The following is a 24,472-nucleotide window of genomic DNA, read 5'->3' as shown; positions in this document are numbered from 1 at the left end:
TATTAAATCTAAAGTTCTTTGTATCTGTATCCCACAGCATGGCTATGATGAAAAGAATGATTCTTCTGACAAGTTGGAGCAGGGGCAGCCACATTTAGGAAGTAGACTGAAGCAGGTCCCCATTCTCTCTATTTTATTCTGGATTGAGGGTTAGTGGAGATTAGAAAGTAATTTTTGTCCTTGGACTTTAATTTTAAGAAGTTAAAACAGCTTAAAAAATATCTTCTTTGGCTGTCTTTGTCCTAAGAATTCTTGGGGATTCATTGCTGATTTAACTAAGTAGACTCTGGAATGTATGTTTAAAAGCATATTGTTGTGTTAGAGAAGTAACTCAGTGGTAGCACAATATGTGCTTATCTTGGACGTACAAAGTTCCATCTCTGTCAGTACAGAGGAAGAAAAGATAGAGTGTAAATTTACTGAATTAAAGTTTCCATGCTAAGGCCCATCAATTTTTTTTTTTCTTTTTCTTTTTTTTCGGAGCTGGGGACCAAACCCAGGGCCTTGCACTTGCTAGGCAAGCGCTCTACCACTGAGCTAAATCCCCAACCCCATCAATTGTTATTTGATTCACCTTTACCAAACTTACACTCATACCAACATCTTGGTTAACTAGGGTCAAAATTTGGAAAACTCAAGGCTGAGGATACCTCTGTGGACAGTGTGCTTGCTACACAAGCATGAGAACCTGAGTCAGATCCCTGTAAACCTACCTAGAGCTGAGCTCGGCCCCTTGTGTATGTAACCCGGCTTTCATGGGAGATGGGAGATGAAGGCAAGAGAGTCCCTAGGACCAGGGACTGGTGAGCCGAGCATGTACAGTGGTGAACAGTGAAGAGGCTCTGTCCACATATGTGTTGTGACATATGTCTTCACAGTTATACAAACATGCATGCCCATACAAACACACCTGTGAGAATACACACATGCACATATAAACAATTTTGGGAACTATTATAGAAACAGAACTGTGATTAAACAATGTTTTTGAAACTTTTTTATGAAATCCTGAACTATTTTCTGTGAAGTAGAAACAGTGTTGTTGTTTGTTCTTAAGTGTACTAAAGAGATTTACTTAGTGTACATTTGGATGGGTATACTTATGCCATGACGTGCAGATCAGAGGACAGCTGGCAGGAGCCCATTCTCTCCATCTTGTAGGTTTTGAGACTTGAACTCAGGTTCTCAGGGTTGATTGCAGGTGCCCTCACCTGTTGAACCATTTGCTAGTCCTTAAATGTCTATAAACATGAAGTATATCATATATATTTCTCACCCCCCCGTCTTACCCCCGCCTTTCAAATGAATTGGTTTAATTCAAGGTGATACAGAAGTCAGAATACAACAAAGATGAATCGGTAGGGTCTGACAGGATTCTATATTGGACTTGCTTTGAAATCTCAACTGAGGTAGGAGTTGCTGAATGAGAACTATAGACAATAGCTACCTTTTGATTTTTTTTTAAACAAGTGTTTATTAAAGTGTTCAACACACTCCTTACCAATACTTCATTCTACCTGAGTTGGTAAAATGTCTTAAAATAGAGGACCCAGGTGTTTAAATAGGAATGGAAAAGGGTCACTCTCACTAGGAACAGTTTTTTTTTTTTTTTTTTTTTTGCAAGATTTCTTAATTCTACTTGTGGCTTGGCGGTCTTTCCCATGACTTTAGCTTTTAGCTTCTCAGATTCCCTCTGCTCCTCCTTCTCTGTCTACCTGAAAGCCTTCTCTTCCTAGCCCACCTTCTCGGGCTGTTTCATGGATGACGTGAACATGCTTGCATGTCCCTGATTACCCAACTGTCCCCCATTCACTTGTCTCCTGGTCCCCAAAGTGGTTCATACGTGTTTTTTGTTTTTTTTGTTTTTTATTAACTTGAGTATTTCTTATATACATTTCGAGTGTTATAACCTTTCCCAGTTTCCGGGCAAACATCCCCCTAATCCCTCCCCCTCCCCTTCTTTATGGGTGTTCCCCTCCCCATCCTCCCCCCATTGCCGCCCTCCCCCCAACAATCACGTTCACTGGGGGTTCAGTCTTAGCAGGATCAAGGGCTTCCCCTTCCACTGGTGATCTTACTAGAATATTCATTGCTACCTATGAGGTCAGAGTCCAGAGTCAGTCCATGTATAGTCCTTAGGTAGTGGCTTAGTCCCTGGAAGCTCTGGTTGCTTGGCATTGTTGTTCATATGGGGTCTTCATACGTGTTTTTTAATGTATGAAACAGGTAAGTCTGTTACTATTGTTTGAACAGTTTGCTTTATATTAAGACTCCAGTGATTAAATTGTTCCCTGAATTTTTTTTTTTTTTACTATTTTTATAAAGATCATTACAGTTTCATATAAAGGAACTCTGGCTGAGTCACAACTGGAATTCAGTCTTGACTCTATCACAGAATAGACTTTAAATTCACTTCATTTTAAATTCAGTTTTAGTTCCCTAATCTTTGAAATATAGATCATGACACCTGTTTTTCCTTTCTGTTAAAACTATTAGATGGCTCACTTAATAGTAAGTAATGTTGCTTCAGTAATTTTGGTTTGCTCTAAGATACATTATATTTTTAAAAGACTATTTTGTGTTTGTGTTTTCCCTGCATGTTTGTACACATACCGCATTATGAACAGCCCATGGAGGCCAGAAGAGGGTGTCAGATCCCCCTGAAAACTGGAAGTGGGTCCTCTGAAAGAACAGCCAGTACTTTTAACCATTGATCATCTCTCTTGCCCCTCTGATTCAGTTTTACAGTAGGTTTCATTTCTAGTTTCAAAGTGTCCAAAATCATCTGAAAGCTGGTCAAGGCAAGGGTCCCCAATGGAGTGCTGTCCTCAGTGAGTGCATGTTAATGGGTTTGGCGGGTTTTTCAGCTTTGTACTTAGCATGCATTTGTAATTGGTCGTTTTCTACTGTCTTCCACCCCATCCCACTCCCTTATTTTTTTTCTATTTGGAGACTGTCTGGGATTTTCTATTTAAGATTAAAGGAAACTGAGCTTGCAAGATGGCTCAGTAGGTAAAGGCTCTTATCTCCAAGCTTGGTGACCCAAACATGATCCCTAGGACCTACGTAGTGGAAGAATTACACTCCCTAATAGCTGTCTTATGACCTCCATAGGCATGAAAAGGCATGTATGCACCCATGTACACATAAAGAAAAATTTAAAAAGAAATGAAATAAAATTAAAACCCAAGGCAGAGGGGTTGGGGATTTGGCTCAGTGGTAGAGCGCTTGTAGCAAGTGCAAGGCCCTGGGTTCGGTCCCCAGCTCCGAAAAAAACAAAACAAAACAAAACAAAACCCCAAGGCAGGTAGCTTCTAATATATGCTTGCAGTGACTCAAGTTTTAGGGAAGGAAGGAACAGAGAGATATGTTTTTAATTTGGTACTGGAAGAATATTTTGGTCATACAAATTCTGAAGTAACCATAGAACCAACCAAAGTTAGTTCTAGCTGATCATGAAAATGCCTCTTCTAGCATTCAGGAAGCTAAAGCAAGAGGATTGTTGTGGTTTTGAAGTTAATTTTGCTCATGGGGAGAAAATTATCTTTATAACAAAAAATATTTTAAACATTAGTTAAGAAAGTTAAGCCTACTCCAGTCCTTAAAATTTTATGCTAATAATTATCACAAATAGTATTTTTGTCTCTTTTTCTTTCTCTTTCTGGTTTGTTTTGTTTGAGGCAGAGTTTCTCTGTGTAACCCTGGCTTTCCTGGAACTTGCTTTGCAGACCAGACTGGCTTTGAACTCAGAGATTCATCTGCCTCTGCCTCCCGAGTGCCAGATTAAAGGTGTGCACCATCATGCCTGGCTTTTTTTTTTTTTTTTTAAATATAGTAACTGACATTGAAACAACTGATTATTCAGCAAATGTTCACTGATACTATGCTCTATGCTGGAAACAAACTGAAATTATCAGGTCAGAACTTTGAATTGGATACATTTTTTTTTCCTTTTTTCTTTTTTTTTTTCTTTTTTTCCGGAACCCAGGGCCTTGCGCTAGCTAGGCAAGCGCTCTACCACTGAGCTAAATCCCCAACCCCGGATACATTTTTTTTGAAGGGTTTACAAGGTTTACTAAGTCAGACGTTCTTCATTTCCTCACCGTAAACAATATATCATGTGTTTATCAACATGGACACATGTATGGGTGAGTATTTTTGTATGTGTGCAGATTTGTATGAGCAGTTTATGTGTGCAAGTTTTGTATGCATTTGGAGGCCAGCAGTCAACTTTGGGTATCATACAGACTTTTAGGATTCTCTGAAGAACTAGGATTACCAATTAGACAAGACTGTTTGCCAGTGAATCCCTTGAAATCTGCCCTTTCCCCTTGCTGTGTCAATATGTGCAGAATATCACACCTTGGAAACCACATTTCATAATTGGTATTGTAGGGGATAAACCATATTTAGGCTGTAGCAGACATAATAATCTAGGCTTTGGCAATTAACAAGTTCTCTGTTGCTTTAGATAGGAACTGTAATTTCTGCACTTTAATTGCCTTAAACTGAAGTGAACGGCTAACTGATCTCTGTTCCCAGTCATCTCCTCAGACATTTGAAGCTTCATGGAACCTTTTTATGTAGAACTAGATAAAGCCTTTTAGGCAGTGTATTGTCAGAGCAAAAGTGCTGCTTAGCGTTTTCAGTAAAAAGACAGAAAAGTAAGAACCTTAAGACATATACTCTGATTCAGTTGAATTAGTACTCACGAATTTATGACAAGTTTATAGAGACCACTGATGTTAATGAAATGAGTGATTTACAAATTGCTCATTGTTCTGTATTCTTATAGCCTCATAAGGACAGGTTTGAAAGGATTTTATTATCGTCCTCAAGATTTGTCAGAAGTGGTATACTTGTGTCCTTGACTCTTCCTTGTGTGGGCACTGCTGTCCCACTGTGTGAGGGAGCTGTCAGGCACTGCTGTCCCACTGTGTGAGGGAGCTGTCAGTCTGGATTCAGGCCCTCACCTTGCAGAGTAGTCACTTTACTTGCTGAGCCGTCCCTTCAGTCCCTCCTTCCCCCATGTATCCCTGGGTAGTTTTATATTTTTCCACATCTCAGCTTAAATATTTTATTGTATTATGAAAAGCTTTCTGACCGCATCACACTTAGACCATAGACAATTTAGACTAAGTTGGACTTCCTAGTATATATCTTTAATGGGTCCTTTTTTGTTCTTGTTTAAACAGGTTTTTCTGTGTAGCCCTGGAACTTGCTTTGTAGACCAAGCTGATCTGTCTGTCTCTGTCTGTCTGTCTGTCTGTCTGTCTGTCTGTCTGTCTCTCTCTCTCTCTCTCTCTCTCTCTCTCCTTTATGGCAAGCTCTTCCTAGCTGGTCTGGAACTCACTATATAGACCAAGCTGACCTCATATTTCTTAAGCCACATGCCAGAAGAAAATTATACTGCATTAGTCTGTGTGGCTAATAGTAACAAAATCTTATAATCTAGATGGCTTAAGTGATAATGTTAGATCATATTTTTGGAGGCTAGCAGTATAAGATTAAAGTACCATCAGGGAGGGCTTCTAGAGCTCTTTCTGACACCATAGGCTCACTTAGCCTTTTTAAAGTATAGCTGCTTGGGAGGGGGAGGGGGAGATCTTTTTCCTTTGTGTGATTAGATTTTAAGTAAAGCAGCTGGAGAAATAATTCAGCAATTAAAAGCACTGAGTTTCTAGCACTCTGAGGACAGCTCCTAACCACCTATAACTCCAGGCTCAAAGGACCCAACATTTTTGGGACTCTATTGTCTCTATCTATGGGACACCAAGCATGCATACTACACACATACATACATGCAGACACCTTTTTCCATATTAGCAGGCCATTTTTATTTCCCATTTACCTTTATATGAATATGATTTTTAATAAAATTGGATATTGTATTTATTTGCATTTCAGATGTAATCCCCTTTCCTTGTTTCCTCTCTACAAACCTCCTATACTGTTCCCCTTACCTTGCTTCTATAAGGGTGCTCCCCCACCTACCTACCCACTCCCTCCTTACTGCCCTAGCATTCCTCTACATTGGGGCATCAAGTCTACACAGGCCTCCCCTCCCATTAAAGCCAGATAAGGCCTCTTCAGCTCTTTCAGTCCTTCCCCTAACTCCTCTATTGGGGTCCCTGTGATCAGTCCATGGTTGGCTTTGAGTATCTGCATCTGTATTTGTCAGGATTTGGTAGAGCCTCTCAGAAGACAGCTGTATCAGGCTTCTGTCAGCAAGCATTTCTTGGCATCAGCAATAATGTCTGAGTTTGCTGACATGCAGACACTTTCATATAAAGATAAATAAATCTTTTTTTCCTTAAATAAAAAAATTTGGGGGGCTGGGGATTTAGCTCAGTGGTAGAGCGTTTACCTAGGAAGCACAAGGCCCTGGGTTCGGTCCCCAGCTCCGAAAAAAAGAACCAAAAAAAAAAAAAAAATTTGGGCTAGAGAGATGGCTCAGTGGCTAAGAGCACTGACTGCTCTTCCAGAGGTCCTGAGTTCAATTCCCAGCAACCACATGGTGGCTCACAACCATCTGTAATGGGTTCTGATGCCCTCTTCTGGTGAAGACAGGCACAGTGTACTCATAAAATAAACAAATCTTTAAAAAAAATGTGTTTAAGACAAATATTGTATAAGGGAGTTTCTTGCTTGCATGTGTTATCTGTGCCGCACATGTGTCCCCGAGGCCAGTGTTAGAACCTGGGATTGGAGTTATAGATAGCTTTGTGCTGCCATGTGAATGTTGAAACTTGAACTGGGTCTTCTGATAGAGTAATTATTTGGGTATTTTTAATACATTGAAAACAGATTTTTTTCATACAATATATTTTGATCATGGCTTCTTCTTCCCCAACTCTTCCCAGCTCATACCCACCCACCCATACCTATAACTTTTCTTTCTCTTACTAGAAAACAAAAGGTATCTAAAAAATAAAATTAAAATAGCCCAAAACAGGACAAAACAAACAAACAAACAAAAAGTCCCAAAGGAAAAACACAAGAAACAATCACACCACACAGAAATTTCATTAAAAACACAAAATCAGAAACCATAATTGTCTTACTTAGGGTTTCTATTACTGTGAAGACCAAGACCATGGCATCTCTTAAAAAGGAAAACATTTAATTGAGGCTGGATCTGTTTTACAGAGGGATTACAATTTAGAGATTGCACAAGTTTCAGAAGAAACCTGATCTTTGGACTTTTCAACAGTGTTGAGACTGTTAGAGATGGTGCATTTCTGCGTTATAATATGGCCAGGGAGTGGGCTGTGGTGGTTTGAATAGGGATTTCCCCATAAGCTAATAGATTTGAATGGTTGGTCATCAAGAAGTGGCACAATTAGGGGTTGTGGCCTGTTGGAGGAAGTGAGTCACTGGGCTTTGAGTTTTCAGAAGCTCAAGCTAGACCCAATGGCTCACTGTCTCCTCCTCCAACCTGTGGATACAGATAGAGAACTCATGGCTCCTTCTCCAACACCACATCTACTCCAACAGCATGTCTGCCTGAATGCCACCATGCTCCCCACCATGATAATGATGGACTAAATCTCTGAAGCTGTAAGCCTGTCCCAATTAGATGTTCTCTTTTATAAGAGTAGCTGTGGTCATGATATCTCCTCACAGCAACCAAAACCCTAACCAGGACAGATTTGTCCCACGGTCTGTTATCTGCTCTCCTTGGTAGATACCCCACAGCTATGGCTTCTCCTCCACCTTTAGGTTTCCAAGGCAATCCAGGCAGGCTTCACTTTTACAGCTTCACCCAGTGGCCTCTCTGTTTCTGCTGCCACACACCTTGTCTCAGTGGCTTTCCTTAGTCATGGAGGGAGGTTTTATAACCCCCTTCTTATATCTTTGCCTCTAAATGCAGAGCCACACAATCTGCCAAGTTCCTTTGCTTCCTGGCTGGAACATGGCCCCCTCATTTCAATACATTTTTACCATCTTTATGTTTTCGATGGTTTCCTTCACTGCCTGAGCATGTGATGGCAAAAGAAAAAGAAAAACAAAAAACAAAACAAAACAAAAACCCTCAAGCTATACTACAGAGCAATAGTGATAAAAACCACATGGTATTAGTACAGAGAAGACGGAATTGAAGACCCTGAAATAAGCCCACACATTTAATCTTCAACAGAGAAGCCACAAACATCCAATAGAAAAAAGAAAGCATCTTCAATAAATGGTGCTGGTCCAACTGGCCGTCTGTATGTAGAAAAATGAAAATAGTCCATTTAATCACCTTGCACAAAGCTCAAGTTCAAGTGGATCAAGGACCTCAACATAAAACCAGATACACTGAATCTAATAGAAGAGAGAGTGGGATAGAGTCTTGAACTCATTGGTACAGGGGAAATTTCCTAAGAGAACTCTTAATAGCTCAGGCTCTAAGGTCAACAATCGATAAATGGGGCCTTATGAAACTGAAAAGCTTCTGTAAGGCAAACGTCACAGTCAAAAGGACAAAACAGCAATCTACAGAGTGGGGAAAAAACCTTCACTAACCCCACATCCAGTAGAGGGCTAATATACAAAATATATAGAGAACTCAAGGAGCTGGCCTTCAAAAGACCAAATAACCCAATTTAAAAATGAGGTACAGAGCTGAGCAAAGAGTCCTCAACTGGGGACTCTTGAATGGCTGAGAAGCACCTAAAGAAATGTTCAATATCCTTAGTCATCAGGAAAATGCAAATCAAAACGACCCTGAGAATTCTACTTATACTAATCAGAATTGCTAAGATCAAAAACTCAGGCGACAGTAGATACTGGCAAAGATGTGGAGAGAGAGGAGCACTCCTCCATTGCTGGTGGACTACAAGCTGGTGCAAGCACTCTGGAAATCAGTCTGGCATTTCCTCAGAAAACTGGAGATAGCTCTAGCTAAAGACCCACCTATGCCACTCCTGGGCATAACCCACAAGAAGCCCCGACAGATAACAAGGACATGTGCTCCACTGTGTTCATAGCAGCCTTATTTATAATAACCAGAAGCTGGAAACAACCCAGTTGTCCCTCAACAGAGGAGTGGATACAGAAAATGTGGTACATTTACACAATGGAATTTACTCAGCTATTAAAAATGATAATTTCACAAATTTTGCCAGCACATGGATGGAACAAGTGAGGGAACCCAGGCCCAAAAGGACATACCTGGAAAAGTAGGGCCAAAAAAAATGGAGCAGAGACTGAGGTAAAGGCCACCCAGAGACCACCCTACCTTGGGATCTATCTCATCCAAAGACTTCAAACCCTGACATTATTTCTAATGCCAAGAACTGCTTGCAGACAGGCGCAGTAGGTCTGATCTCTGAGAGGCTCGGCCAGCACCTACTAATACAGGTGTAAATACTCACAGGCAACCATTGCACTGAGCCGGGGGACCGCAATGGAAGACATAGGGAAGTACCAAAGGAGCTGAAGAGGGTGGCAACCCACAGGAAGAATAGTCTCAACTCCCCAGACGCCCCAGAGCTCCCAGGGACTAAACCACCCACTAAAGTGTATACTGGGTGGGTCAATGGCTCCAGCTACATATGTAGCAAAGGATTGCCTTATCTGGCCTCAGTAGGAAGGGAGGCACTTGGTCCTGTGGAGGCTTGTTGCCTGATCGAAGTGGGAGGATGCTAGAGGGGTGAGGTGGGAGTGGGTGGTTGGGTGGGTGTGTGAGTACCCTCTTAGAGGCATGGGGTGGGAGAGATGGGAGGGCAGGTTTGTGGAGGGGAGACTGGGAAAGGGGACAACATTTGAAATGTAAAATAAAATAATCAAAAAAAGAAAAAACAGCAAAGTCCAAACAAACAATGAAAGACAAAACCTTTCAAAAATACCACTAAATACATTTTGTGTTGGCCATCAACTGCTAAGGATGAGGCCTGTTCTTGAGTGTGATTGGTAGATCTTAAGTATGTTTAGTCCCTGGGAGCTCTGGGGCGTCTGGGGAGTTGAGACTATTCTTCCTGTGGGTTGCCACCCTCTTCAGCTCCTTTGGTACTTCCCTATGTCTTCCACTGGGGTCCCCCGGCTCAGTCCAGTTGTTGGCTGAGAGTGTTGGAGGAAACAAATTTCTTCGTGAGAGGTTATCAGTCAGCCTTGGCTTCATGGTTAGGGATAGGGACTAGGGTCCATTTACCCTATCAGGGACCCCATCTTAGCCAGTATCTCCAGCTCCCATATAAATCTCTAAAAACAAAAAAGTTTTAAATTAATCTAATGGACTCTAAAGTACGATGGTCTATGTCTGTACCATGAGAAATATCTCAATTCTTTAAAGATCCAGCTATTTCCCCTTTCCCATAGAAAAATACAACTTTGTAAAAATCTTATAACACAGTAACAAACATAAATAAAATATATGTAGAAGTACTATTTTAAAAAGACATGTTATTTATTTTAACCTGCCAGTAAGGGAGACAGATGTAACACTTGAAAGAACTTAAGTATGATTTATATTGATTAAAGAAAGGTTAAAATAAGTATACAAGTGTTTACAAAATTCGCTTTTTCTATAATTTATATAATTACAGAATTTATTTGAATGTACAAAGACAAAATGCTTTTTATTGCCATCAGTTATAAGTAGCTTATGAGTTATAAAAAATAGCGTAAATGCAACAAAAGACTAGAATCAAATAAGGGAATGTTTTCTCAACAATATATAGCCTTCCTTTGGTGGAAATACCTAGTAATCTAATTTGATCTATTTCCTTTCCTCCCCTCCCTTCTTATGCTATTTATTTCCTCCTTTTACAAAATCTAAAGTTTTGATTCTTAAACACACACACACACACACACACACACACACACACACACACACACACACACCCCACACCCCACTAACATGAGTCTTGGTAAATTGTTGTAGGTTAGCAAGGGCATTAATTTACTATAGTCTTTATTTTAACTCAGAACAAATCTAAGATTGTTTAACTGAAGTGCTTAGTGATTAAGAGCAGTTGCTGCTCTGGCAGAAGACTTAAGTTTCCAGCACCCACATCAGGTGGCTCACTGCCACCTGCAGCTAAACTTCGGAGGGTGAGACACCCTTCTAGCCTCCAGGGCCATGTGCATGCACCTGGTGCATAGATAGACAGGCACACATAAAATAAATAAAATTTTTATTTAAAAAAATTCATGAATATCTGAAAGCTTCTGCGTTTTATAATTTGAGGCCAGGAAACCACATCTAAGAAATTCTCCATCAGATTGGTGAATTGATTTTTTTCAGGGTGTCAGATATCTTACAAGCTCTGGCCATTCCAGGAAGAGAGCTTTCTTAGTTTATGTAAGATTTGACCCTATATGTCAAGTACTAGGTCAGTTTTACTGGGAGGATTTTATTTGAACTGGCCATACAAAATTGTTTGTAGTTCCTTAAAAGTGTCTTGTTAAACTAGAATGAATGAATAAGATTCTCAAATGTTACATTTGAGGCAAGTCCTTGGTTGCATAAGTGTTTTTTTTTATAGTTATATTCTAGTGTTCACACACACACACACACACACACACACACACACACACACACACACACGGAGCGGGGGGGGGGGGAGACTGACTGATTTTATTACGTCTTTTCGGATAACTACATTGCTTTGAAAAGTGAGGAGACTTAGTAAGCCTTTCTCAATTCTGGCTGGAGGTGGGCCAAAGAGAATGAGAAATGATTTGTCAGTGTTTCATTACACAAGAGTTGAGCCTACCAATTTAAGTGTTATAAATAGCCTAAGGAGGAAGATAATGGGCTTATTTTGCATATTAGAGATTAACTAGTAGAAGACTATCAAGTAACTATAGTCATTCCTTTTCAGTATTCAGCCCTGTATATTAATTTTCATTTTAGTAGTTCAGATGTTAGCAGTCTTCTTCTCTACTAAAAAGAGTTTTGGAAATTCTGACTCAGTCCACTGGAATAATCTGGAAGTTGTCCAATTGTCGTAGTGTTACCACCGGAAGCCTGTGCCCGAGAGTGTATTCTTTGACCTGTTAATAGTTCTAAATACTTGCCGACTTCTTTGCCTTGTAGCTCTGAGACAAGCTTTCTTTGCTAAAAACATAGACTCTGGCTACTAATTGATTGCATAGCTTTCAAACAAGCGTCAGTGTGAAAGAGGTTCTTTATAGCTAACAGAGATGTGAAATCATTATGGTTATTTTACTGATAATTTTTAAAAGTGAAAGTTCTGATTAAAAGCCATTAAGAGGATACAATCATCAGGTGAATTAAGTTGTTTAATACCATATAAGGACAAAGCAGCTGGGTGATGGTGGCACATGCACTAAATTCAGCACTAAGAAGGCAGAGGCAGGTGGACCTTTGAGTTCAAGGTCATCCTGACCTATAAAGTTCCAGGACAGACAGGATGGCACAAAGAAACATAAAGCCAACTCCAGACTTACAGAGTAGTTCTTTCAGAAGATGGTGAGTGATTATAAAACATAATGACTATAATTATAGAGGAAGCAAGCCTAATGTATGACATTATATATGTACTAACAGGAAGTAGGAAGAATCATGAGAAAAGAGTCAGGGTGGAGTCTGGAGAGATGTCTCAGTGGTTCAGTGCGCTGACTCCTTTCAGAGGACCTGGGTTTGATCCCTGTTCACTACATCAGTCAGTTATTCTCAACCTTAGTAATGCTGCAGCCCTTTAATAATAGAGTTCGTCACATTGCAGTGATCCCCAACCATAAAATTATTTTTGTTGCTACTTTATAACTGTAATTTTGCTATTGTTAAGAATTGTAATGTAAACATCGGATAAACAGGATATCCAAGATGCGATCTTAATGAGCTTGAGACCCACTGTTTGAGAACCTCAGCCCTTCTTGATGAATAACAACCATTTGAAACTCCTGTTTCAAGATACCTGATATTTCTTCTTGGTCTCCAGGAGCACTGTATGCATGAGGTGCACAGACACACATGCAGGCAAAATACCTATATGCATGAAATAAAAAATCTTTAAAGAAGTGTTTGGAGAGTCTTATATAAATATTAGACGTCGGTATTTCTATAAGACATTGGTAACAAATTTTGATGCAGTGTCATTCATTACTGAGTATTGTAAACAACTGAGGTCATTATTGAAGATACTGTTCTGCTGTTTCCCAGTAAATAATGGTTAAGCACTTTCAGGATATTGGATGCCACTCATAACTATATTAATAGATAGGTAGGTAGGTAGGTAGGTAGGTAGATAGATAGATAGATAGATAGATAGATAGATAGATAGATAGATAGATAGATAGTTTTGTATGGCTGTTGACTTCATCATAGGCTGCCTGAACTGGTTTAATGAAGTAAGTTAAGTTTCTATGTTGGAAAAATTCTAGGTATGACAGTTAATGTAGATTGTAAAACTGACAGAATGTAGAATTTCCTAGAAGATAAGAAGCTTTTGGCCATTCCTGTGAGGGAATTTCTGGAATCCATTAGTCTAGGAAAATCCACTGTAAGTGTGGGTGGCACCATTTCCTGGGCTGAGTTAAAATGGGAGGAAGTAGGCGGAGCATTAGGATTCCTCTTTCTCTGATTGTGGATGCAACGTGACACATACTTCTCACTTCTGCTTTCCTAACTTCTCCGCCTTGCTGGACTGTACTCTTTCCTTCCTTAGTTTGCTCTTGTCTGGTGTTTGGTTATAACGATGAGCAACAGTAACTAATGCATAGACCAGGTAAAAAGGAGCTTAAGAGTGGCATCTTCTGGGCTATATAAGGGAAATATATATATATAGTTGATAGCTGGCAAATAGCTAGAATTGTCTTTTTTAAACCACAAAGAAATGAATTCAGTGACCTGAATTTAGAAGTGGGTTTTTTTTCTGAATCAAGAGTGCTTGAGAAAAAAAATAGCCAAGATAGCATGCTGAATTCAGGTTTTCGAAATACTACATGTAGAAAACCTAGTTAGGCTGCATTGGAATTTCTGATACAAAAACTGTGAGCTAATAAATATGTGCTGCTTTAAGTGGCCAAGTTAGTAGTTGTTGTTTCTTTTTAATGCAGTAGAAAAAAGGCATTGATTTTTATTCTTCCTTTCTTTATTCATATCTGTTTTTTTTTAAGTCCGTCTTTGAACTCTGTGTAATAGAGGATGGCTTAAACTTCTGATCATTTTGCCATCACCTTCTGAGTAGTTTTTGGCTTATAGGTGTGTGCTGATAAACCTGGCCAGCTTCAGCTTTTCTACTCCAATTGTCATTATTCTCAGTTCTCTTTCTGGAGTTTCCAGTTTTATAGTATTAATGGCATTCTGACAGTTTCCCCTCCGTAGCCTTTAAGGAGAAAAGAAAGATATAGTCATCTTCCTGGTTTCTCAACCGTAAGTTCTTGGGTGGAATTTTAGCATTCCATTTTGCCAGTATAGATGGCCAGGTCTTGTAACGGAGGCAACTCTGTTTCTTTAAGGAGCTTAGTTTTTGTTTGTAATGTTTACTGATCTCTAATGTGAGTGATGTACTCCACAGGCTCTTTCTCCCTTGTTCTGAGTAATAACATAGTCCACGAATGTTTCTGTGGATGAATAGGAAGAGCTGGATGTCTCATTTTCCATACTACAATGTACTAAGCCCTGCTATTAATTCAGTAACGTGTTCGGCCTTCCCAGTGTTGGCAAAGGCACAGGGATATTGTATAGATTCCAGTGCTAGTAAACTTAGGGAAAGTACTCTGTCTGGAGATGTATAAACGCTGGAGGTAAAAGTACTATTCTTTTTTATGTTAGATAAAGGATATAAAATATTTTCTAAAGATCAAATATTTTCCATCTTCCGTATTATTGAAGAAATCCTCATGCTGTGTCAATTTTCCTGTGGTTGGTATTGTAAAGCAATCTAGAGAAAAATCAGTTTGCCATTGTCAGACACTTTTACTGAAAAGTATAGCTCAGAAGTTTCTAACATCGAGTCTAGAGACAAAGTGCTTTGGTTCAGTATTTTGGCTGAGGACAGTGATACTTTGAGCTAATAAAATTCATATGTAGGGTAATTAATATGAGGAGAGGTTGATTTTCAGCTTACCAATGTGGCTTATTGTTTTATTTTGTTTGGTTTTATATGGTTATTGTTTGAAATAATGGGAATAATAATAGCCTATATTGTATAGGGATCCTATGACTATAGGTATTGTGTGGGCAGTAACCTACTTAGTGCTTAATAAAATTCGATTTTTTTGTCCTTACTATACTTTATTAACCTTGGTTTCGATATTAAAGGACTGGAAAATATTGGGAAGAAACTTAAAGCCCTGTCATTTTAAGCTGGATCTAGGAGGGGTAGTCTGAGACTGCAGCTTTGGTGACACTGGGACCGACGTGGGCCAGGGCTTGCTGAGGTCTCTGAGAGCATTCAGTTCCCTTTAAGACCTGGAGAGAAAAGACTTGAAACAGGGAACAGTGAAGGCCAAGGAATTGAGAGTGGTGTTGGTATTTGAAGGACTCTAGCTTTAGCTCACTTCCTGTTGCATAGTAAGTCCTTCCGTATAGCAGGTAACAATCACTTCAGTTTGAATTTCATCGACAGGTGGTTCCTTTCTGAAACGCGCAGCAAGGGATGAGACGTCTTACTCCTGAGCTGCTGTGCAGCATTGGTTGCTTGGCTTTCTACATGGCAGGCTGTTTCCTCAGATGATTGCCTGTTACTCAGATGCATCTCCTTTTTAAAATAGAAAGAGAGATAATAGTGGCCGCCATTTCCATAGTGCGTTTCCTGCGCTGTGCATTTTTCTGTTTTGCATATTATTCATCTATATTGAGTGCCTTTATTCTCTTCATTTTACAGATGGGAAACTAAAGCATACTTAATTAGCTTACATTAAAATCATGTATGTCTTACATGTGAGTGCTTTCTGTAATAGTTATTGCATCAAATTACGTTAGTTTCTGGCTTGCAATCATTTATATTATGTTGAGAGGTTTTATGCATCTCAGGGTGGTCTCAATTTGCTAGGTAGGCAAAGATGACCTTGAGTCTGATCTTTTTGCCTCTACCTCCCAGGTCCAGATATTACTGTGCCTTGGTATTCTGGACTTATTTTCTTAGGTTTTCTCACCACAGGTTATTGGAGTGATAAGAGGTTAATAGAGAAAGAATAAAATTGATGCCAAAAATTTAAGGAATATAGATTAAATTGGTCAGTTTTAGAACTTGAATAATGACTGTGTTTGGAGTCTTAAATAAAATTAATGTCCTGTTATCTTCTACCAGGTCTGGGTTTGAGAATGAATAATGTTGCAGAAATACCTACTTATTCTTAGCTCATTAATTTACCAATTTGGGATCTGTAAGAGGCTTTCATCCAATCCCCTGCCTGCTGAACAGCTGTTTATATCCTGGCCCACAGCTCCTGGGCTAATAGTATTTCTGACACAGTGTGAGTTTTCAAGTTGGTATGTATAGTTTCTGCCAGAGCCTTTCCTGCTGCCAAGTCTGAGGGCGGGAGGGTACAGCTGATTTGTGGGGGAGGGTGCTTGTGACTAGAGGGAGCAAGGTGCACTCTGGGTTTCTGATTGGCTGTAGGCTGAGTGTGAATGATGTCAGGCAGATCAGAGGACAGCTCATTCAGTTAGCATCTGGAACTTTTTGCTCTCTTGGGCTTTTAGCTTTTGTGAGGGAATTCTGACTGCTGTAATCTGCTGTAATAGTCACTTTTTTTTTTTTTTGAGAAAAATATCTTAATGTTACTCATGAGTTTTGGGAACCTTTCTAAGTTTTCACTGGCTGAAATGCCCCTTATGTGAAAGAAGTGTCTGCTGAGATTCCACTGTGAGAGGACAGATCTTGAGTAGTCAGGAGAATGATGAAACGGAGGAGAGAGAGACTGGGAGCACCGAGTCTACGGATTCAGTAAGGAGGCTGGGGTCTCTGACTGGAAACTGGCAGGTGTCAGAAAAGAACTAATGCCAAGTAACTCCTTCATTTGCTCGGATGAAGACTCTGCTTTGGAAATGTCTGTTAGGAAGAGGACAAAGCTAACTTTATTGATTCAAGGTCAAAGAGTGGTCTGTGGTAGGGACCTGTGGTGTTTCCAATTCTGGAAACTGAGAAGTAATTTTAAGGGTTCTCTGGGGCTTGTAAAAGCTTGGTTAACAATAAACATAGTTTTCCCCTTGCCTCGAAAGCAAGTTTTTAAAGTTATTGTCAGGGATGCAAATAAAAAAAGCCTCAAGAATATGAGGAAAAGAAAAATAAAAAGCATTCCTCCTTTGACTCTTGTTGTGGAGGATACATTTCTGCCCTTGGCCTGTCAGCTCCTAACCTCAGGTCTCCCTTGCAGATCCAAGTGGGTTCCTTTGCCTTTAATTCTGCTTCTCCTTTGGCTAAAACAAACTATTAGGTGAAGATTTCAAAGCTGGGAAATGGGAAAGAGGGTTCTATTTTCAGGGTGGTTTCCCAGGATCTACACAGATTTATTTAGTAAAGAAGTGTTAAGTAAATCACGAACAGTGGGAGAATCCTAGTGTCCGTGTCTCCTTAGTGTGCCTTGAGCTGTGCCTTGAATATCAGATCTGAGGGAGGGAGCACACTTTCTTCCTGGGTGTTCGTTCTCATGGTGGCTGTCTGTAGGTGGAGACCTTTAGCATGCTCATTGACTGTATATTATTCATCTGGAGTATAATTGACATATTGGGAAACTTAAAAAATGAAAAAAAAAAACTGAGACTAAAGTAAAAAGATCACAAAAGGAAACAGTCAACTGAAGTCGTATTGAAAGTAAATATGACCTAGCCAAGCATGAATTTTTAAATGGAGTTGGTAGACCTACAAAAATATAAATGGCCAACAAGTACTGTCCTTAAATATCGGTGTACTATATTGTGAGTCTTGTGTTTGTTTTAGAGATGAATTTGAAAAATAACCCAGATGGAGGAGCTAATAAGTAGTTTATTAATTTTTTTTCAGACAGAATTTTTTTGTGTGTAGCCTTGGCTATCCTGGAACTCATTCTGTAGACCAGGCTGGCCTCGAACTTAGAGAGTTCATTTGTTGGGATTAAATTAGGCACACCTGCCCTGCCACCTTCCTTTCTCTCTCTCTTTTTAAATCACACAGTCCCTTTTAGACCACAACTTACTGAATGAGTAAGTGTAGAGTAGTAATTAGGAGTAGCATGAAAATGAGATTAGTTGTCTTTTTCTTAAAGATTTTTATAGTCTTGATAACATAGTCATTCAAATGACCAAACCTCACATTTCGTGATAAGATTTAAGACTGCCAAGCATGCTGATGGTTGTTCATAATACTAGCTTTGTGGGAGGCTGAGGTAAGAACATAGTAAGTTAGATGGCTTGAGCAACTTAGTGAGATGCTGTCTCAGGAGAAAACATTTTAAAAATTAAGCATTATTTTACAGGATAACAAAAACAGAGTAGCTTACTGTAGATTCCAATGAATTCTAACTTATATATGCAAGGAAAAATGTGTTGCATTTGAGAAAATTTAGGTATACCTATAATTTACTTTTCTCTTTTGAGATAGAGCTTTGCTATGTAGACCAAGCTGGCTTTTAACTCATGATTTTTCTGTACCAGCCTCAGAAGTAATGAGATTATAGACATGAACCGTTTTGAGTCCCTCTTTGTCTTCCACTTTGTTATCCTACTGTATCTCCAAACTGTTTAGTTTATCCACCCAAGAAATCTATTGAATTCAGCTGGAGAGATAATGATAAGGAAAGTAAAAATTTCCTATATGCGTGTACATACATAAGTACATATATTTATATATATGTTGCATAATATAATATATTTAGATAGACTGTCAATGTACCTAAACAATAATAGTACAGAAAAGTGACATCTTGAAATAAGTTAGCTGCTTATATAATAGTTTTTAAACTTTAGAGTTAAAATACTATTCTTAGATAATGATATGTGTAAAGCCATGCTAATTATATAGCAAATTATAATATGATTTTAATATATAAAAAATAAAATATTTTACAAATATTTTAAGTTCTTTTCATCATCTTTTCTGTTTATGACACTGACAGCAAATTTGAAATCAGTATCACCTGTTTCAGACTTATTATCATCATAGCCTTTCAAAGCACCTAAGATACAAAATAGCTAGATTACTTTTAGGGAAAAAGGGAATGAGAAACTAAAGTCATTGTAGATGCTACAATTTGCAAACTTTTGAGGGCAATTTACCTTTTATTTATATACATATTTCTTTAGGAAGAAATATGTTTTTGTCATTAAATATAAAATATTTCCTGTTCCTTGCTGATGAGTAAATATTAGCAGAGAATACAGTGGTTTGTCTAAACCCAGTTCTAAATACTTTAAATAGACAAAGCTGACATATATACATTGTCTATGCTGTTTGCCCACAGTAGTACGGATGTAGAATATTTGAAAATGAATTTTGAGCACTTTTCTTAAGCCTCTTACTTAAACTGATTCACTGTGACTATGAAGAAGTTAACACTGACCCTGTTTTTTGCTATGATGCCTTGTCAGAATCTCTACTCTTTGCCGAGGAGCCGACCTAACTCAGCATATGTTCTCGCCCTCATCGGCTCCAGCCCTCTCCCTGGCTAGAGTCCCACTTAGTGCTGACTGTGTGCTGTCTACTTCTCCTCTTGTCTTTTTCTTGAACCCTCAAGCCCACAGCAGTCCCTGCAGTCCTTGTTCCAGCCGCACACTACAGTGGAGGTAAGGAAGCCTGCAATAAATCGATTTGTTATTGGCAATTGCTTCTAGTCTCATAGATAATAGTCTGTACGTTGCTCCTTAGTAATGGGAAAAATTGATAAGAGGCTGTGAAAGTGTCTCACAGATCTCTGTTATATTCAAATTTTCTGACGAAAGTAGGTAGTGTATTGGTACTAAGTTTTGTGGGCATCCTAACCCTGTAAGTGTGACAACCTCATAACACATCCATACTTTATGTAGCAGAAATATCTGAGTATTAGGTCTAGAGAGTTGGCTCAGCAGTTAAGAGCACTTGTTCTTTTGGGTGATCTGGCTTTGATTCTCAGCACCCACATAGTGGTTTGCAACTATCTGTAACCTTACTTCCAGGGGGTCAAGCAGGCATGTAGGCGAAAGATTCATATAGATAAGTAAATCAATCAATCAATCAATCTCTCTCTCTCTCTCTCTCTCTCTCTCTCTCTCTCTCTCACACACACACACACACACACACACACACACACACACACACACACACACACACGTCTAAAAGCAGGCCTTTCAACTTGCCCCCAGAAGAAAACAAACAAAAATCCTCAACAACAACAACAAATACCTCATCCTGGAAGCTGCAGTGATGTCACAGTGTGTCATACCGTTTACCCTTTTGCCCAAACAGCTTTACTTGTAAATGTTTGTTGCGATGTCATTGATCTGGCTTGAGATGTTGGCTTCTTCTACACCATCAATACTGGACCCTCACTGGGATTCCTCTAGGAGATTCTGCATCTTTGGGTCTGTAGGACTAGCTTCTTCACATGCTTCAGCAGTTCATAGATGGGATAAATGTTGGGGTGGGCCAGCTCAAAGTCCTGGATCTGGTCTCTAAGCCACTGGGGCTAGCTCTCCCAAGTGCTGAGTGGGATAGTGTGCTGTCCTGGTTCATAACATCTGGGCCAGCTCTCCCACATTGCCCAGGAGAGGGCCAGGGGGGCTACCTCAGCTCAGCTTTCAAACATTAACAAGGCCCCGTGTAGTATCTGAGACCACAGATACCCTCATGGCCTTTGGTGGTAACATGGGCCATGACATCTACACAGGCCTGTCATGCCTCTAGGCCTTGGAGGCATTTTGTGCCTGGACATTGCCATGGCCTCAGATAGCACTGTAAGCTTCTCCTATCAGGCTTTTCCTGATTGACGTCACATCTCCAGTTCTGCCTCTCTTTATAGTATACAAACTATTCTGCTTCTCTTTCTTCTACCTTCTACCACATCCTTCTTCCACATGCATATGATAAGTAGGGCAGGCAGGTCTCTTGCTTGGGAATTTATTATTATTGTTATTGTTGTTTGTATTTGTGTAGTATACCTATGTATTTTTAAGAATCAATACACATGTGTGCAAATATATACGAATGAATCTGCATTTGCATGTGAAGGCCAGAGGTAGGTATTGGGTGTTTCCTTCAGTCATAGTCTATGCCTTAAGACATAAGCTTAAGCTCAAGCTCACAGATGCAGCTAAATAGTGACCAAGGGATATCCTGTTGTTACCCTGTATCATGGAGATCCTGCAGCTTTGGTTCTGCAGGACCGGCTCCTTCACATCCTGCAGTTCCAGGGATCTTCCTGCCTCCACTTTTACAGCATTGGGATTACAGGTACATGTAGCCACGCCTGGCCTTTGTATTGGTTGCTTGGAATCTGAACTCTGGTCCTCGTGCTCACATAGTAAGCACTTTACCCATTGAGCCCCAGCATGTTATTGGAAATATAGAATTGATGGAATTTGTTAAATGGAGTCAATATGGGGCTTGAGAAAAAGGTAAGTTAGGAATAGCTAAAAAGTTCAAATTCACTAGCCAGAAAATTGGAGTTAAGTAACAGATTGGACTATTGCAGGATAACTAATTGCATAGTTATAGAGAGAAGCACAATCTGGGGTACAGTTAATATTAGAAATTGAGAGCATATTAGTGATTTATGAAATTGTGAGTGTCTGTTGCTAGAAAACAAAAAAATGTCAAAGAACTGATTTGGCAAGCTGACTCTTACTGGGTAGTGAGATAAGAAGAACTAGCAGAATAAAGACAGGGAGTCACTTCTCAGAAAGAAGAACCACGAAGGTATCTTGGAAGCCAAATGGGGTAAAAGCTTGTAAAGAGAAGATCAAAATGTCTGTGCCAAACTTTCTATTAGAAAAACAGAAAACGGAGAGGTCAAAAGGTTAAGTAATTTTTACTTACAGGGTATTCAGATTTAAATGACATAATTTAATTTTGGAGATCAGAATGTGCAGGTCACTTGGGATAGTGTTAGATACTAGACAGTGTCAAGGGCTTGACCCTACCATCAGGTCAGTACAGCAAAGGTTTGGACAGTACATGCAGCCAAGTGTGGGTGTAGTCTTGGCACATGGCTTGGACTAGAAGCGCTCCTTAATTCTGTAGTTTTAGAACACACAGCCTTGAGTAACATCTTACACTGATAGGCATACAAATATAAAATTTGCTGTGTATTCTGATAAGCTTGCTTGCATGTTTGTTCACTATATGAGAAGATGGTTTTGTTTGTTTGCAGATCATTTTTTTTCTTTAGGCAGTCTTGAGATTCTAGGATATACTTATTAAACCATTGGATACTTTTGTGGATTACTTTTAATCTTTGTTTGGTGTGACCAGAACAGATTTTGGAACTCATTTCCCTTTTTTGGGGTAATATTTTTTTTGAATATTTGGCCTTATTTCTGTGCATTATGGGTTTTTGAAATCAAGCTGGTGGGAAAGTAGAGTGTTTTGGCCTTTGTGAGGTGGAGTAGCCACCCGCTTCATTTCTTGGGCAGCTTTCTTAGTCTCAGCCAGTAATTAGTATTCAGCTAAAATCCCAGGAGCTACCCAACTGTGCTCTGCAGATTTCCATAGTTCTTTCTGTAGTTCTCTTCCTTCTGGTACTCTGTCTTGAAATTTTTTAGCCAGCTTAGCCTCTCCAAATTCTGTCTCTTCAATACAGAGAAACTTTTGGGCTCAACAGATTCTTTTGTGTTTTATCATGCTTTACCAAAAAATTTGGGAAGCAGAACATAATGATGCATGCCTATAATTTCTAACATGTGGAAAGTTGGAGTTCAAGGCTAGCCTTAAGTAAATTCCAAGTTTAAAGTCAGTCCAGGCTATGTGATATATGAGTCCTTGTTACAAAAACAAATTTAAAAAGCAAGAAAAGGTTGAGAAACGATATTCCTAAAGAACATGAGTAGGCAGTATTTACTAAGATTTATTGTGTACTAAACCTTTTTTAGTGGTTTGTATGTATTGATTTAATTAATCCTTACTAGGGAAGATAACAGAAGTTGATATTAACAAAGCAGTAGTTATGTCTTTGCTTAGTCACCAGCCCAGCTAGTAATCTAAATAGGAGTTTGGTAATAGCAATTTTGTGGAACACAGTTTGTAGCTACTCTCTTTGGTTTGCAGCAAGAAATCTTCATGAGAGTGGTGTTGGTATTTGAAGGACTCTAGCTTTAGCTCACTTCCTGTTGCAGAGTAAGTCCTTCCGTATAGAAGGTAACACAATCGCTTCAGTTTGAATTTCATGAACAGGTAGTTCCTTTCTGAAACGCGCAGCTCTTGGTGCCATTTCAATCCACTGCTCTCTTCCTGTGTCACAGGTGAAAGAGACTTCCTGTAGACTTCAATGGCAAAAGGATAGGTGCTCTTGAGGCCCTCTTCCAATGAAACAATTTTTGAAGTCTTTGTTTTGATAATATCAAGATTATTTTCTGAAGTTATTCTTCAAAGAATTGGGGTATTACTTTGATACCCAAACTGAGTAAGAATACAAAAAAAAGAGCACAGACAAATTTCTTTAATGAACATAGATGCGAAAAATTGCAATAAAAATTTTTTTTTTTTTGTTTTTGAGACAGATTTTCACTATATAGCCTTGTCTGACCTGACACCAGAAGTCATATATAGACCAGGCTGGTCTCAACCTTATAGAGATTTGCCTGCCTCAGCCTCCTAAATATTGGATTGAAGATGTGTACCACCATTTTCAGCTCACAATAATTTTTTTGCAAATTAAATGCAAGATGAGGCACCATGACCCAACTACTTTGATCTCGGGAATTCAAGCTTGACTCAACATAGAAATTAACAAATGGAACACATATGTCAGGTCAAGGACTGAGAACACATGGCCATCTCAATAGAGGCAGAAAAAGGCCTTTAACAAAGTTTGATATTCCTTCATGATAAAATCCCTTAAGAGACTTTAAATAAACAGAACATAATGTCAACATTCTAAGGGCCACATGACGTACCAGTTGTTAGCATTATATTAAATTAGGAAAAACTGAAAGTGTTAACCTCTAATGAGTACAGCACAAGCATGTCCACGTTCTCTGATGTTAATGTACCATTTGAAGTTTTAGCTAGAGACAAGAGAACGGGATGACGGGATATATATAAAGAAGCACAGTTATCCTGGGTTACAGACATGATCCTGTTTTTCTTCACCATTCATTTGGGGGTGTCTCTCTCTCTCTCTCTCTCTCTCTCTCTCTCTCTCTCTCTCTCTCTGTGTGTGTGTGTGTGTGTTTGTGTGTGTGTGATATGTGCCGTTGCACATACATGTTTAAAACAAAACAAAATAAGGAACATGTAATGCAGACTATGTGAATAAGAAAATAATATAAAAAATATACAAGAGGAACTAGAGAGATGGATCAGAGTTAAGAGAACTGGCTTCTCTTTCAGAGGATCTGGGTTCAGTTCCCACCACCCATGTGACAGCTAAACCATTTATAAAACTACTTTCAGGGGATCCAGTG

The 24,472-nt window shown here is 39.3% G+C and overlaps 1 protein-coding gene and 1 long non-coding RNA gene across 13 annotated transcripts in view; both read left to right on the top strand.

The window, feature by feature from the left end:
• The window catches only part of LOC148005993 (uncharacterized), a 1,435,680-nt gene that overhangs the window by 1,132,737 nt on the left and 278,471 nt on the right, over positions 1 to 24,472 (top strand). The gene's annotated exons all lie outside the window — the stretch shown is intronic.
• Positions 1 to 24,472, top strand: part of Mast2 (microtubule associated serine/threonine kinase 2) — a 139,375-nt gene that overhangs the window by 54,743 nt on the left and 60,160 nt on the right. For 4 of the 12 annotated variants that reach the window (XM_087549554.1, XM_087549553.1, XM_087549552.1 and 1 more), the window contains exons 1-2: positions 16,544 to 16,847; positions 19,466 to 19,660. In XM_087549554.1, coding sequence (XP_087405680.1) covers positions 16,798 to 16,847; positions 19,466 to 19,660 — 245 coding nt within the window. In that variant the 5' untranslated portion in view covers positions 16,544 to 16,797. 12 annotated transcript variants of the gene reach the window in all.

This window comes from Rattus norvegicus, chromosome 5, assembly GCF_021556685.1.
Source record: "Rattus norvegicus strain SHRSP/BbbUtx chromosome 5, alternate assembly SHRSP_T2T, whole genome shotgun sequence".
Classification (NCBI taxonomy): Eukaryota; Metazoa; Chordata; class Mammalia; order Rodentia; family Muridae; genus Rattus; species Rattus norvegicus.
The sequence above is the reverse complement of the archived record's forward strand: the minus strand, read 5'-3'. Positions and strand labels throughout refer to the sequence as shown.